At 42.4% G+C, this 13,502-nt stretch overlaps 1 protein-coding gene across 2 annotated transcripts in view; it reads left to right on the top strand.

The window, feature by feature from the left end:
• LOC114308775 (beta-glucosidase 12) overlaps window positions 1-13,502 on the top strand; it is a 51,780-nt gene that overhangs the window by 22,176 nt on the left and 16,102 nt on the right. For both annotated transcript variants that reach the window (XM_082916049.1, XM_082916050.1), the window contains exon 5: window positions 13,375-13,452. In XM_082916049.1, the coding sequence (XP_082772175.1) occupies window positions 13,375-13,452 (78 nt within the window). The remainder of the gene's footprint in view (window positions 1-13,374; window positions 13,453-13,502) is intronic.

Genomic DNA, 13,502 nt, shown 5'->3' with positions numbered 1-13,502 from the left:
AACAATCAACTCTCTCTCTACAACTCTCTCTTCAGTCTCTGCAACACCCAACAGATCATATCTTCATCTCTCTCCCTCTCGGATAAATCACACAGATACACATGCATGAACACACAAGCTCTCTCTCAGGAGGGTAATAATCAACACACATGGGCTCTCTCTTTAGCTCAAAGACCACACCCACGGAGCTCACTTCTAAGCTCGGCAGAACAACACGGCGGACTCTCTCTCTCTCCTCAACTCTAATCCTGCACCCACTCCCTGCGTATCCTGCGCATCTCCCCGCTTGAAAGCCACAACAATGGGCAAAGGAGGAGCACCTCCCCAGGAACAATGATCATAGCCCCACTTGCTCTTTCTTTTTTTTTCTTTTTTATTGCCCGCCGAACCTTACTCATCCATGCTCTCTCTTTTTTGTTACTCCCCCGGGCCCCATCCCCTCGAGATAGTTGTGTTGTGCTTCTTTTTTATTTTATTATTAAAAAAAAAAAGCTCAGTTGGTGAGTCCCTTTTCACTCACATGTTTCCCACTCTCTCCTCTTTGATTTTAAATACATTATTATTATTTACTTATTTATTTTTCTTTATTTATTTACTTTTCTTTCCACCAAAAAAAAAAAAAAAAAGCACAAAACAAAACACCAATTCAACACCACCTGATTGATTTTTCTGTTCCAACAATCTTGTACCATTCTTGCCATCCGGCTTGCACACCATGGTGAGCATGGTTACACACCATGCGAACCACCCAAGCTGGTGAGCCTGGTTATACACCATGGGAACCACCTAAGCCACCCTATGGCGCACTCCCTAAGTCGCCCCCCAGGTGCACAACCAGCTAGCTTCTACAACGGTCCGGCATGACCCCATAAACTGTCCCGACATTGATTCCGGTTAGCTTCTACAACAGTCCGGCATGACCCCGTAAACTGTCCCGACATTGATTCCAGTTAGCTTCTACATCGGTCCGGCATGACCCCGTAAATTGTCCCGACATTGATTTCGGTTAGCTCCTACAACGGTCTGACACAACCATACAGTGTCTTCACCAACGGTTCGACACGACCATACAGTCTCCTATCCTATTTTATTTTCTTGTTTTGTTACTCTTTCCAAACTCAAGTTGGTTTGTGTCTATCCTCCTTGAGTTTGAGGGGGGCTGTTAGTGTTATTAGTGTACAGAAAAGCTGTAAAGTAAAGCATAGCTAGTTGTCTTTTCATATTATATAATATGTAATGCTTCTTGCTTTCGGTGCCTAACTTAGCATCCTATGCTGTCATCTCCTCTCTATAAAGAGAGTGTTCATCTTCTTGTAAAAACACACAGAAATATAGAGTTATTCATTTGCTCTCTCTTCTCTCTTTCTCAAACAATGAAAGATTGGTAAAGAGAGAGAGAGAAAAGAGAGAGATTGAATGACTAATATATTCAATGTCTATTATTGTATTTTTAATTTACAAGAGCTCTCTCTCTTTATAGAGAGAAGAAGGAGACAATGGAGCACCGAAAGCATAAAGGCTACATTAAAACAATATAAAAGCTACTGCTAAAGCTGAAAGTGTGTGGTAGTAGGTGTTTGCCCTTTACAGCTACAAATGCACTATAGTACTATAGTGTGATGTATATTATATATTAACAAGCCCCCACAAACTCAAGGAGGGTAGGCATCGACCAAGTTGAGTTTGTAAACAAGATCACGGAAGCACCCAGGAGGATGAGCCTTGGTGAAAATATCAGCAGGTTGATCGGCAGAAGCAACAGGGAGAAGATGAACAGTACCACGTGTAACACGCTGTCGAATGAAATGACAATCAATCTCAATATGCTTGGTGCGATCATGAAAAACATCATTGTGAGCAATCTGAATGGCACTCTGACTGTCACAATAAAGAGAGGTAGCGTCAGAAGAGAAAACACCCATATCAGTGAGGAGCCAGCGAAGCCAGAGAAGTTCCTGAGTAGTATCAGCAAGAGCTCGGTATTCAGCTTCGGTGCTAGAACGGGCAGTGAGGGATTGTTTCTTGCTACGCCAAGTAAGAAGAGAATCCGCTAAGAGGAAACAGAATCCCGTGGTGGAGCGTCGATTCATAGGATCCCCAGCCCAATCAGCATCAGAAAAGGCACGCAGTTCAAGAGAGGAGGAAGCAGAGTAGTGAAGGCCATGGAACAGAGTGCCTTTGAGGTATCGAAGGATGTGGAGTAGAGCAGTATAGTGGGGAGTGCGAGGAGCCGACATGTACTGACTAACAATGTGAACAGCATTGGCAATGTCAGGACGAGTCACTGTGAGATAGACAAGACTACCGACGAGCTGGCGATAAAGAGTAGCATCATTGAGGAGAGCCCCATCGAGAGGAGTGAGACGAATCTGAGGATTAACTGGAGTAGATGTAGTTTTGCAATCAGTAAGACCAGCACGAGCCAGAAGATTGGATGCATATTTGGCCTGAGATAAATAAGAACCAGTAGAATCATGAGAGACTTCAAGGCCTAAAAAGTAGTTAAGAGCACCAAGGTCATTCATCTCAAACTGACGGTGGAGAAAACGTTTGAGGTGGAGAATACCAGCTGCATCATTACCAGTGATAATCATATCATCCACATACAGAAGGAGAAGAGTGGTACCATGAGGAGTAGTCCGTATAAAAAGAGTAGAGTCATAGGAGCTAGAGGTGAACCCGAAGGCATGAATGGTAGAACAGAACTTAGCAAACCAAGCGCGGGGTGCTTGCTTGAGGCCATAGAGGGCACGCTGTAGTTTGCAAACCTTATGAGGTGGAAAAGTGGACCCAGGTGGAGGTTGCATGTAGACCTCTTCAAGAAGATTACCATTGAGGAAAACATTTTTGACATCCATTTGAAAGAGCTCCCAGTGGCGAGCAGCAGCAACAACCAGTAAACTGCGAACAGAGGTAAGCCGAGCAACAGGGGAGAAGGTTTCCTCATAATCAATCCCATATTCCTAGTTGAAACCCTTGGCAACAAGACGAGCTTTGTAGCGTTCAATAGAGCCATCAGAATGAGTCTTAATTTTGTAAACCCATTTGCAGCCAATCGCAGTTTTTCCAGGAGGAAGATCAACAAGATCCCAACTATGAGTTTTGTCCAAAGTTTGGAGTTCATCAGTCATAGCTTGCTGCCAAAGAGGATTAGTACAAGCCTCACGATAGGAGGTAGGTTCGTAAGTAGAAGAGGCAGCAGACCCAACAATATAATCACGAAGGTGGATAGGAGGTTGAGTTACCCGGTGTGGTCGACCCGTAGGAGGATCGGTGGGAGGAAGAACCGGTGGAGAAGGAGGTGGTGCAGGAAGAGGTGGACCTTCAGGGAGAGCAGTCTGGTCGGGAGCAAGAGTGAGCAAGGGCGTCTCAATGAAGGAGAAACCTGTATCAAAATCATCAGAGAAGAGATCTATGGAAGGACTAGTAAACAGTACATTAGTGGAAAGTGCGGGTAAGTGAAAGAAGGATAGGGAGGAAAACATTTGGTGCTCCCAAAAAACGACATGGCGGGAGATACGAAGACGTTTAGAGAGAGGGTCCCAACAGCGAAAACCTTTATGTTCAATTCCATACCCAAGAAAGCAACAAAGACGAGAACAAGGTTCAAGCTTGGTATGTTCATGAGATTGAAGGAGAACAAAGCAGACAGAGCCAAAAACCCGAAGATTAGTATAGGGAGGGGGAGTGCCATGCAGACGTTCAAAGGGAGTTTGATTATGGATGACAGGGGTAGGAGCACAATTGATAGTATAGACAGCAGTGAGGGTAGCTTACTCCCAAAAGCTTTCAGGGCAGGAAGAAGAGAGAAGGAGAGCGCGAGTAGTGTTAAGAATATGCCTATGTTTCCGTTCAGCACGACCATTTTGCTGGGACATGCCAGCACAGGAACGATGAGGCAGTGTACCATGACTCTGAAGAAAAGAAAGGAAATTTGAATCCCGATATTCCATAGCATTGTCAGAGCGAAAAAGTTTGATGGATTTGGAAAATTGGTTGTGGATCATTTGGGCAAATCGATAATAAAGGGTTTTGAGTTCAGACCGAGTTTTCATGAGAAAAATCCAAGTAAACCGTGAAAAATCATCAGTAAAAACAACAAAATAACGAGATCCCCCCATAGTAGTAGTAGGGGAGGGGCCCCAAATATCCAAATGTATAAGATCAAAAGGTGCACAGGAAACAGAAGTACTTTTATTGAATGATAAAGCAGGTTGTTTGGCAAGTTGACAGGGTATACAATCGAAAGTATCTTGAATTACATGACCCAATTGTCCACTAGAAACCAAAGACTTTAAGCGATTAACAGAAATATGCCATAAGTGACAATGCCAAAGATGAAAAGGAGATAATGAGGAAGCAGATGCAGGAGCAACGATCTGAGAAGAGTCAGGAACATGAAGGTGAATGAGCTCATAGAGACGTCCGTGCTTACGGCCGATCCCAATAGTCTGCCCCGTCTGAGGGTCCTGTACCAAACAATGAGTAGCAGAAAAGGTGACAGTTAGACCAAGTTCACATAATTGACCAATAGAGATAAGGTTTAAAGTGAGAGCAAGGATATGATAAACTTGAGGTAAAGATAAAGAAGATGTGGAAACAGTACCAATATGATGGACAGTCATGAGAGAACCATTAGCAGTTTGAATTGAGAGAATATGAGGAGATGAAGAGATAGAAGAAAATATAGTTGAACTGGAGGTCATATGATTACAACAGGCAGAGTCAAAATACCAAGAAGAGTTACCTGGAATCACAGACAAAGCAGTATGAGGAGGTGTACCAGAAGGGGAGAGAAGGTGTTTGAACATGGCCTCTACATCCGTTGGAGAAAAGAGAGGGGTAGACGGAGTAGGAGACTCAGAAAAACCCTCAGCGGCAGCAGCAGGAGCGTGATGAGACTGATTCCCGGAACGATGAAAGCTCTCCCGAGAAGAACCACCGCGAGAAGAGTGGCTGTTGGAGGATGAGCGGAATGGATTGCGAAAACAATCCTGTTGCAGATGACCAGGACTAAGTTTGTTGCAGTATCGGCAGGTTCTGACGAGGCAATTGACCAGGAGATGTGATGAAGGAAGGCCCCGATTCTGACAGTAGAGGCAGACAGTGGTCCGCTGGGTGAATGATGGCCGGTACGGAGGAGTGGCAAGAACAGAGTCCACATGATGAGTTTAGAGAGTACCAAGACGAGTCTCCTCTGATAGCAACTCAGAAATAGCTTGTTCTAGAGTGGGCAAGGGATGGCGATGAAGAAGAGAGGCACGTACGGGCTCAAAAGATGAAGTGAGAGCCATGAGAAAGTGCACCAACCTTTGCTGATTACGATAAGCAGTAAATAAGACAGCATCTTCTCGGTGAGGCCAAGTCGGTTCGGAAAGAGCAAGCTGGTCCCAAACGGAGTACATTTGAGAAAGGAAGTCATTGATGGACTGACTAGATTCTTGGCGCATCCGATGAAGTTGGCTCTGAAGTTGATATTGATGAGCAAGACCAGTAGTCTGGTATCGTTCTTTCAAAAAATCCCAGATGTCTTTTGCAGGAGTAGTGACAGAGTCAAGCTAAAAGCGACCAAACTGAAGACTGATAGAGGTAATAGAAGTATTTCGAAACCAGGTAATGATTTGGTAATTCTTACTGTCCCATTCCTCAAGGCGGTCTTCATATGTAGGAGTAGCAGGAGAAACAGTGGTTTCAGCAGTGTCTTTCATCGGTTGGGTCATATCCCCGGTGATAATTCGCCAGAGCTTCTTTCTTTTGAGGAAGGAAGATATGGCTTGGGCCCATAGAACATAGTTGGAACCATTCAAAATAACAAAAATGGGATGGGAGGCATCATGACGATCCATAATAATAGTTGAGTAGGGCTAAATTGATAGGAATAGACCTGTATGAGCAAAATTAGGTAAAACAGAGTGTACCAGTGAGTCCGGAAGGTCGAAAATAGCTAGGAAATGTGGGCTGTGCCGAGATGATGTCAGCAGGATGGAAAATGATGTCAGCGGCGCACGTTAGCACAAAGGGCGTGCGACGTACAGTAGCAGAATGGGGCACGCGGGTGCACAATAGCGGAGCGGCGCACGCGCGGCTCACGGTAAACGAATGGCACACGCGGGTGCACGGTAGCAGGCGCGGCGCACGAAAGAGCAGAGTGGAAGGCGCGTGAAGGCGCGTGTGAGCGTGGCAACGGAAGCAGAGACGCGCCGAGCAAAAGGGCGGCGCGTGGGAGCGCGTGAGACCGTTTCTGGTGACGGGCTTGGTGCCGTTGGAATCGTAAGGAGATTCCGAGCTGTTTGGTGTAGTTCCACTATGTACGGGACTAAGCACCAAAATTGAAGAATGCCAGAATTGTATTACTGTGCTCTGATACCATGAAAGATTGGTAAAGAGGGAGAGAGAAAAGAGAGAGACTGAATGACTAATATATTCAATGTCTGTTATTGTATTTGTAATTTACAAGAGAATGAGCTCTCTCTCTTTATAGAGAGGAGAAGGAGACAATGGAGCACCGAAAGCATAAAGGCTACATTAAAACAATATTAAAGCTACTGCTAAAGCTGAAAGTGTGTGGTCGTGGGTGTTTGCCCTTTACAGCTACAAATGCACTATAGTACTATAGTGTGATGTATATTATATATTAACAGCCCCCCGCAAACTCAATGAGGGTTGAAAGATTGGTAAAGAGAGAGAGAGAAAAGAGAGAGACTGAATGACTAATATATTCAATGTCTGTTATTGTGTTTGTAATTTACAAGAGAATGAGCTCTCTCTCTTTATAGAGAGGAGTAGGAGACAATGGAGCACCGAAAGCATAAATGCTACATTAAAACAATATAAAAGCTACTGCTAAAGCTGAAAGTGTGTGGTAGTGGGTGTTTGCCCTTTACAGCTACAAATGCACTATAGTACTATAGTGTGATGTATATTATATATTAACAGCCCCCCGCAAACTCAAGGAGGGTAGGCATCGACCAAGTTGAGTTTGGAAACAAGATCACGGAAGCGCCTAGGAGGATGAGCCTTGGTGAAAATATCAGCAGGTTGATTGGCAGAAGCAATAGGGAGAAGATGAACAGTACCACATGTAACATGCTGTCAAATGAAATGACAATCAATCTCAATATGCTTGGTGCGATCATGAAAAATATCATTGTGAACAATCTGAATAGCACTCTGATTGTCACAATAAAGAAAGGTAGCGCCAGAAGAGGAAACACCCATATCAGTGTAGAGCCAGCGAAGCCAGAGAAGTTCCTGAGTAGTATCAGCAAGAGCTCGGTATTCAGCTTCGGTGCTAGAACGGGCAGTGAGGGATTGTTTCTTGCTACGCCAAGTAAGAAGAGAATCCGCTAAGAGGAAACAGAATCCGGTGGTGGGGCGTCGATTCGTAGGATCCCCAGCCCAATCAGCATCAGAAAAGGCACGCAGTTCAAGAGAGGAGGAAGCAGAGTAGTGAAGGCCATGGAACAGAGTGCCTTTGAGGTATTGAAGGATGTGGAGTAGAGCAGTATAGTGGGGAGTGCGAGGAGCCGATATGTACTGACTAACAATGTGAACAGCATAGGCAATGTCAGGACGAGTCACTGTGAGATAGACAAGACTACCGACGAGCTGGCGATAAAGAGTAGCATCATTGAGGAGAGCCCCATCGAGAGGAGTGAGACGAATCTGAGGATCAACTGGAGTAGATGTAGTTTTGCAATCAGTAAGACCAGTACGAGCCAGAAGATCGGATGCATATTTGGCCTGAGATAAATAAGAACCAGTAGAATCACGAGAGACTTTAAGGCCTAAAAAGTAGTTAAGAGTACCAAGGTCCTTCATCTCAAACTGACGGTGGAGAAAACGTTTGAGGTGGAGAATACCAGCTACATCATTACCAGTGATAATCATATCATCCACATACAGAAGGAGAAGAGTGGTACCATGAGGAGTAGTCCGTATAAAAAGAGTAGAGTCATAGGAGCTAGAGGTGAACCCGAAGTCATGAATGGTAGAACAGAACTTAGCAAACCAAGCGCGGGGTGCTTGCTTGAGGCCATAGAGGGCACGCTGTAGTTTGCAAACCTTATGAGGTGGAAAAGTGGACCCAGGTGGAGGTTGCATGTAGACCTCTTCAAGAAGATTACCATTGAGGAAAGCATTTTTGACATCCATTTGAAAGAGCTCCCAGTGGCGAGCAGCAGCAGCAGCAACAGCTAGTAAACTGCGAACAGAGGTAAGCCGAGCAACAGGGAAGAAGGTTTCCTCATAATCAATCCCATATTCCTGGTTGAAACCCTTGGCAACAATACGAGCTTTGTAGCGTTCAATAGAGCCATCAGAATGAGTCTTGATTTTGTAAACCCGTTTGCAGCCAATCGCAGTTTTGCCAGGAGGAAGATCAAAAAGATCCAATGTACCCTATTTACTCTCTATACAAGATCCAATATCTAGTTGCCCGTTCTAGTACATCTGCTCTTTAGCATCCAATGTACCCTATTTACTCTCTATAAATAAGAGTGTTGTAAAACACATTCAATACATCAATCATAATACATACAATTTATTCTCTCTCTATCAATTTATCTTACATGGGCATGGTAATAATCAACACACATGCCCTCTGCCTGCTTTGTTCTCCTTCAATCTCATGAACACACCAAGCTTGAACCTCGTTCTCGTCTTTGTTGCTTTCTTGGGTATGGAATTGAACATAAAGGTTTTCGCTGTTGGGACCCTCTCTCTAAACGTCTTCGTATCTCTCGCCATGTCGTTTTTTGGGAGCACCAAATGTTTTCCTCCCTATCCTCCTTTCACTTACCCGCACTTTCTACTAATGTACTATTTACTAATCCTTCCATAGATCCCTTCTCTGATGATTTTGATACAGGTTCCTCCTTCATTGAGACGCCCTTGCTCACTCCTGCTCCAGACCAGACTGCTCTGCCTGAAGGTCCACCTCTCCCTGCACCACCTCCTTCTCCACCGGTTCTTCCTCCCACCGATCCTCCTACGGGTCGACCACACTGGGTAACTCAAGCTCCTATCCACCTTCGTGATTATATTGTTGGGTTTGCTGCCTTTTCTACTTATGAACCTACCTCCTATCGTGAGGCTTGTACTAATCCTCTTTGGCAGCAAGCTATGACTGATGAACTCCAAGCTTTGGACAAAACTCATACTTGGGATCTTGTTCATCTTTCTCCTAGCAAAACTGCGATTGGCTGTAAATGGGTTTACAAAATCAAGACTCATTCTGATGGATCTATTGAACACTACAAAGCTCGTCTTGTTGCCAAGGGTTTCAACCAGGAATATGGGATTGATTATGAGGAAACCTTCTCCCCTGTTGCTCGGCTTACCTCTGTTCGAAGTTTACTGGCTGTTGCTGCTGCTCGCCACTAGGAGCTCTTTCAAATGGATGTCAAAAATGCTTTCCTCAATGGTAATCTTTTTGAGGAGGTCTACATGCAACCTCTACCTGGGTCCACTTTTCCACCTCATAAGGTTTGCAAACTACAACCTGCCCTCTATGGCCTCAAGCAAGCACCCCGCGCTTGGTTTGCTAAGTTCAGTTCTACTATTCATGACTTCGGGTTCACCTCTAGCTCCTGTGACTCTGCTCTTTTTATACAGACTACTCCTCATGGTACCACTCTTCTCCTTCTGTATGTGGATGATATGATTATCACTGGTAATGATGCAGCTGGTATTCTCCACCTCAAACGTTTTCTCTACCGTCAGTTTGAGATGAAGGACCTTGGTACTCTTAACTACTTTTTAGGCCTTGAAGTCTCTCATGATTCTACTGGTTCTTATTTATCTCAGGCCAAATATGCATCCGATCTTCTGGCTCGTGCTGGTCTTACTGATTGCAAAACTACATCTACTCCAGTTGATCCTCAGATTCGTCTCACTTCTCTCGATGGGGCTCTCCTCAATGATGCTACTCTTTATCGTCAGCTCGTCGGTAGTCTTGTCTATCTCACAGTGACTCGTCCTGACATTGCCTATGCTGTTCACATTGTTAGTCAGTACATGTCGGCTCCTCGCACTCCCTACTATACTGCTCTACTCCACATCCTTCGATACCTCAAAGGCACTTTGTTCCATGGTCTTCATTACTCTGCTTCTTCCTCTTTTGAACTGCGTGCCTTTTCTGATGCTGATTGGGCTGGGGATCCTACGGATCGACGCTCCACCACGGGATTCTGTTTCTTCTTAAGGGATTCTCTTCTTACTTGGCGTAGCAAGAAACAATCTCTCACTGCCCGTTCTAGCACCGAAGCTGAATACCGAGCTCTTGCTGATACTACTCAGGAACTTCTCTGGCTTCGCTGGCGCTACCTCTCTTTATTGTGACAATCAGAGTGCCATTCAGATTGCACACAATGATGTTTTTTTATGATTGCACCAAGCATATTGAGATTGATTGTCATTTCATTCGACAGCATGTTACACGTGGTACAGTTCATCTTCTCCCTATTGCTTCTGCCGATCAACCTGCTGATATTTTCACCAAGGCTCATCCTCCTGGGCGCTTCCGTGATCTTGTTTCCAAACTCAACTTAGTCGATGCCTACCCTCCTTGAGTTTGCGGGGGGCTGTTAATATATAATATACATCACACTATAGTACTATAGTGCATTTGTAGCTGTAAAGGGCAAACACCCACTACCACACACTTTCAGCTTTAGCAGTAGCTTTTATATTGTTTTAATGTAGCCTTTATGCTTTCGGTGCTCCATTGTCTCCTTCTTCTCTCTATAAAGAGAGAGAGCTTATTCTCTTGTAAATTACAAATACAATAACAGACATTGAATATATTAGTCATTCAGTCTCTCTCTTTTCTCTCTCTCTCTTTACCAATCTTTCAGTTTTGAACAACAGGAGAAATACAAGAAGAATAGGAAGATATACACACAGAGAGAGAGAGAGGGTGAGAATAGAAATTAAACTGTGCAATAAATTTCACTATGATTCACTGTTACTAGTCCTTAAATTAATAAACTAAGTACATTTGATGATGGTAAAGTGATGGAAGTACGAACAGTAGTTTTGGACAACGAACAAATTGTTGTTGCAAACGATGACTCAGTTTAGATCTAAAATATGATTATGGCCAACATGACTTGTTTTAGATCTGAATGGTGGTTTTGAACAATGGTAGTGATTGTAGTAGATTTGGAAGAGGTGGCGACAGAAAGATGCGGTCGAGGGACTAGTGAACATATGTGGTTGAAACATTCCTACGTATAAAAAGAAAAAGCTAAAATTGTTGCAGGGTTTTGGGGATTTGAGGCTATTTTTGATCATTTATCTCAAAACTTTTCTTATCTTTCCAAAATGTGAAATCCTAAGCACCTTTACTAGCATGCAAACTTTCAATTTTCACAGACTCTTACAGAAATATATAGAGTGATCTATACCTAATTTTCCCATATAGTAATAATAATGTCTTGTAGTTCACGGCATGGAATTATGTAGGAGACAGATTATCAAATGCTAAATATAATTTCTCTTCGAAAAATTTATTTTAAGGAAAACACAAATTCACTTATTAGAGTGATTATTACTTGTCTTTAGTGACTCATCTTCTCTATTTGTCATTTTCATATAAACTAAATGTAATTTTTGTAAGAAATAGTTGAAAAAAAATTAGAAAAAATCAATTTTTCTTAAACTTAGCCTAATTTTTAGGTGGGACTCATGCGCCAAAGTTGGCGGGTCTATGTGGCAATGCGTTCTTTACCGCATAACGATTCACATCGTATATTTGGTTGCTCAAAACTATTATCGAATGAATGGAAAATCGATACCAAAATGAGCTCCATGAAAATAGTGTTTTTGGTGGAATTCTATAAAGGTTGGAGTTAATGTTTGTCCCATATTGCTTTGATGGGCAAACTTGATTTGGGTTTATAAGTCTTGGGTTTGCAACTTGGGGAGGGCTCTAAGGGGTACCGAAGTTTTGTGGAAGGGTGAGGTTATAGGCTAGACCCGTTGGACCTAAAATAAATACACACGCATCGCCGTCCGTCCGGGCTAGGCCTGGGTGCGTGTACGTGGTGCAAGGTTGGGTTGGGCTTATCCAGCCCAATGCTTATCTTTTTTGGGCGAAAAATATTTTAATTTTATTTTTCTAAAAATTAAATCTTACCTTTTGGAATTTGAATTTCAGTTTGAAATTCAAAATTAATTTGTTTGGTCCAAAGCACCTATTCCTCTTTACTGAACAGGTTTGTTATCTGTTCAAAATTCAACCTGAACATTGGACCCAAAACAAACATATGCGCGAGCCGCCATCGTCCGTTTGTCCAGTCGGGTGGACTGGGTTTGGGCGCGGGTGCTTGGTGTAAGGTTGGGTTGGGCTTGTCTGGTTCAATGTTTATCTTTTTGGGCCAAAAACATTTGAATTTTATTTTTCTCAAAATTAAATTCTTACCACTTGGAATTTGAATTTCAGTTTGAAATTAAAAATTAATTTGTTTGGTTCAAAGCACCTATTCCTCTTTACTAAATAGGTCTGTTATCTGTTCAAAATTCAACCTGAACAGGTTCTATCTGTCCAAACAGGTTTCTATCTGCTCAAACACTATCCCGAACAGGTTTCTACCTATTGAAACCTGTTCTGAAAAGCCACTAGTTCTCCTATAAATAGACAGCCCCTCATTTGGATTTTATACTAAAAATTTTTGCTCTTCTTCTCTGCTCTCATTTCCTGCATATTGCTGCATAAATTTCCCGTGAGAAAGAGTATAAACACAAAGTGTGTTTGTTGGACATTTAGTTTGTAGTGCTACAACTAAATTGTCGTTGATCATTTTATCTTGGGAGATAGACGTCTATAATCTAAAAGTACCGTGGAGAGGACGAATCTATCTTAAGAACACAGTGTTGTACACTAGACTTGATCAAATTTTGTTTGAGAAAATAATATTGTAAGTGATTAGTTTACTTTCCTGTTTATTATTTTTTCCTTTTCCAGATTTTGTTTTGTTTTGTTTTGTTTTTGTAACAAAATAAGAAGCTGTTTTCTTTTTTTTTATATATTTATATTATTTTGATTTTTGTAATCAAATAGTCTCTCTCATTTCTTAATCCATTCTTCGAATATAATGAAAATTGTCCGACAATTTTTAGAACATAATTTAAACGTGATTATTACATTGAAATGCAGCAGTAAAAATATTACACCATATTGGAAATTCACTAAACATCCATTGGATTTTCACTTGTGCGTTAGATGCTTTTATCAAATTTTCCCCTTATTTCTGTATGTCTCTATTTACCTTTGATATACTATATAAGTGTATATATATATATATATATATATATTTTAGAAACTTTGTTTTCGATCCCCACCCTTGCATTTTAAAATTTTTTGCTTCTCAGGTGGGAAGTTAAGTGGAGGAGTGAACAAAGAAGGTGTTGCCTTTTATAACAATCTCATCAATGAGCTCCTGTCACATGGTTCTCTCTCTCTCTCTCTCTCTCTCTCTCTCTCTATTATATATATATAT

The sequence above is a fragment of the Camellia sinensis genome, chromosome 2, assembly GCF_055761805.1.
Source record: "Camellia sinensis isolate YWXY chromosome 2, ASM5576180v1, whole genome shotgun sequence".
Lineage (NCBI taxonomy): Eukaryota > Viridiplantae > Streptophyta > Magnoliopsida > Ericales > Theaceae > Camellia > Camellia sinensis.
This window is presented reverse-complemented; position numbering and strand designations above follow the sequence as displayed.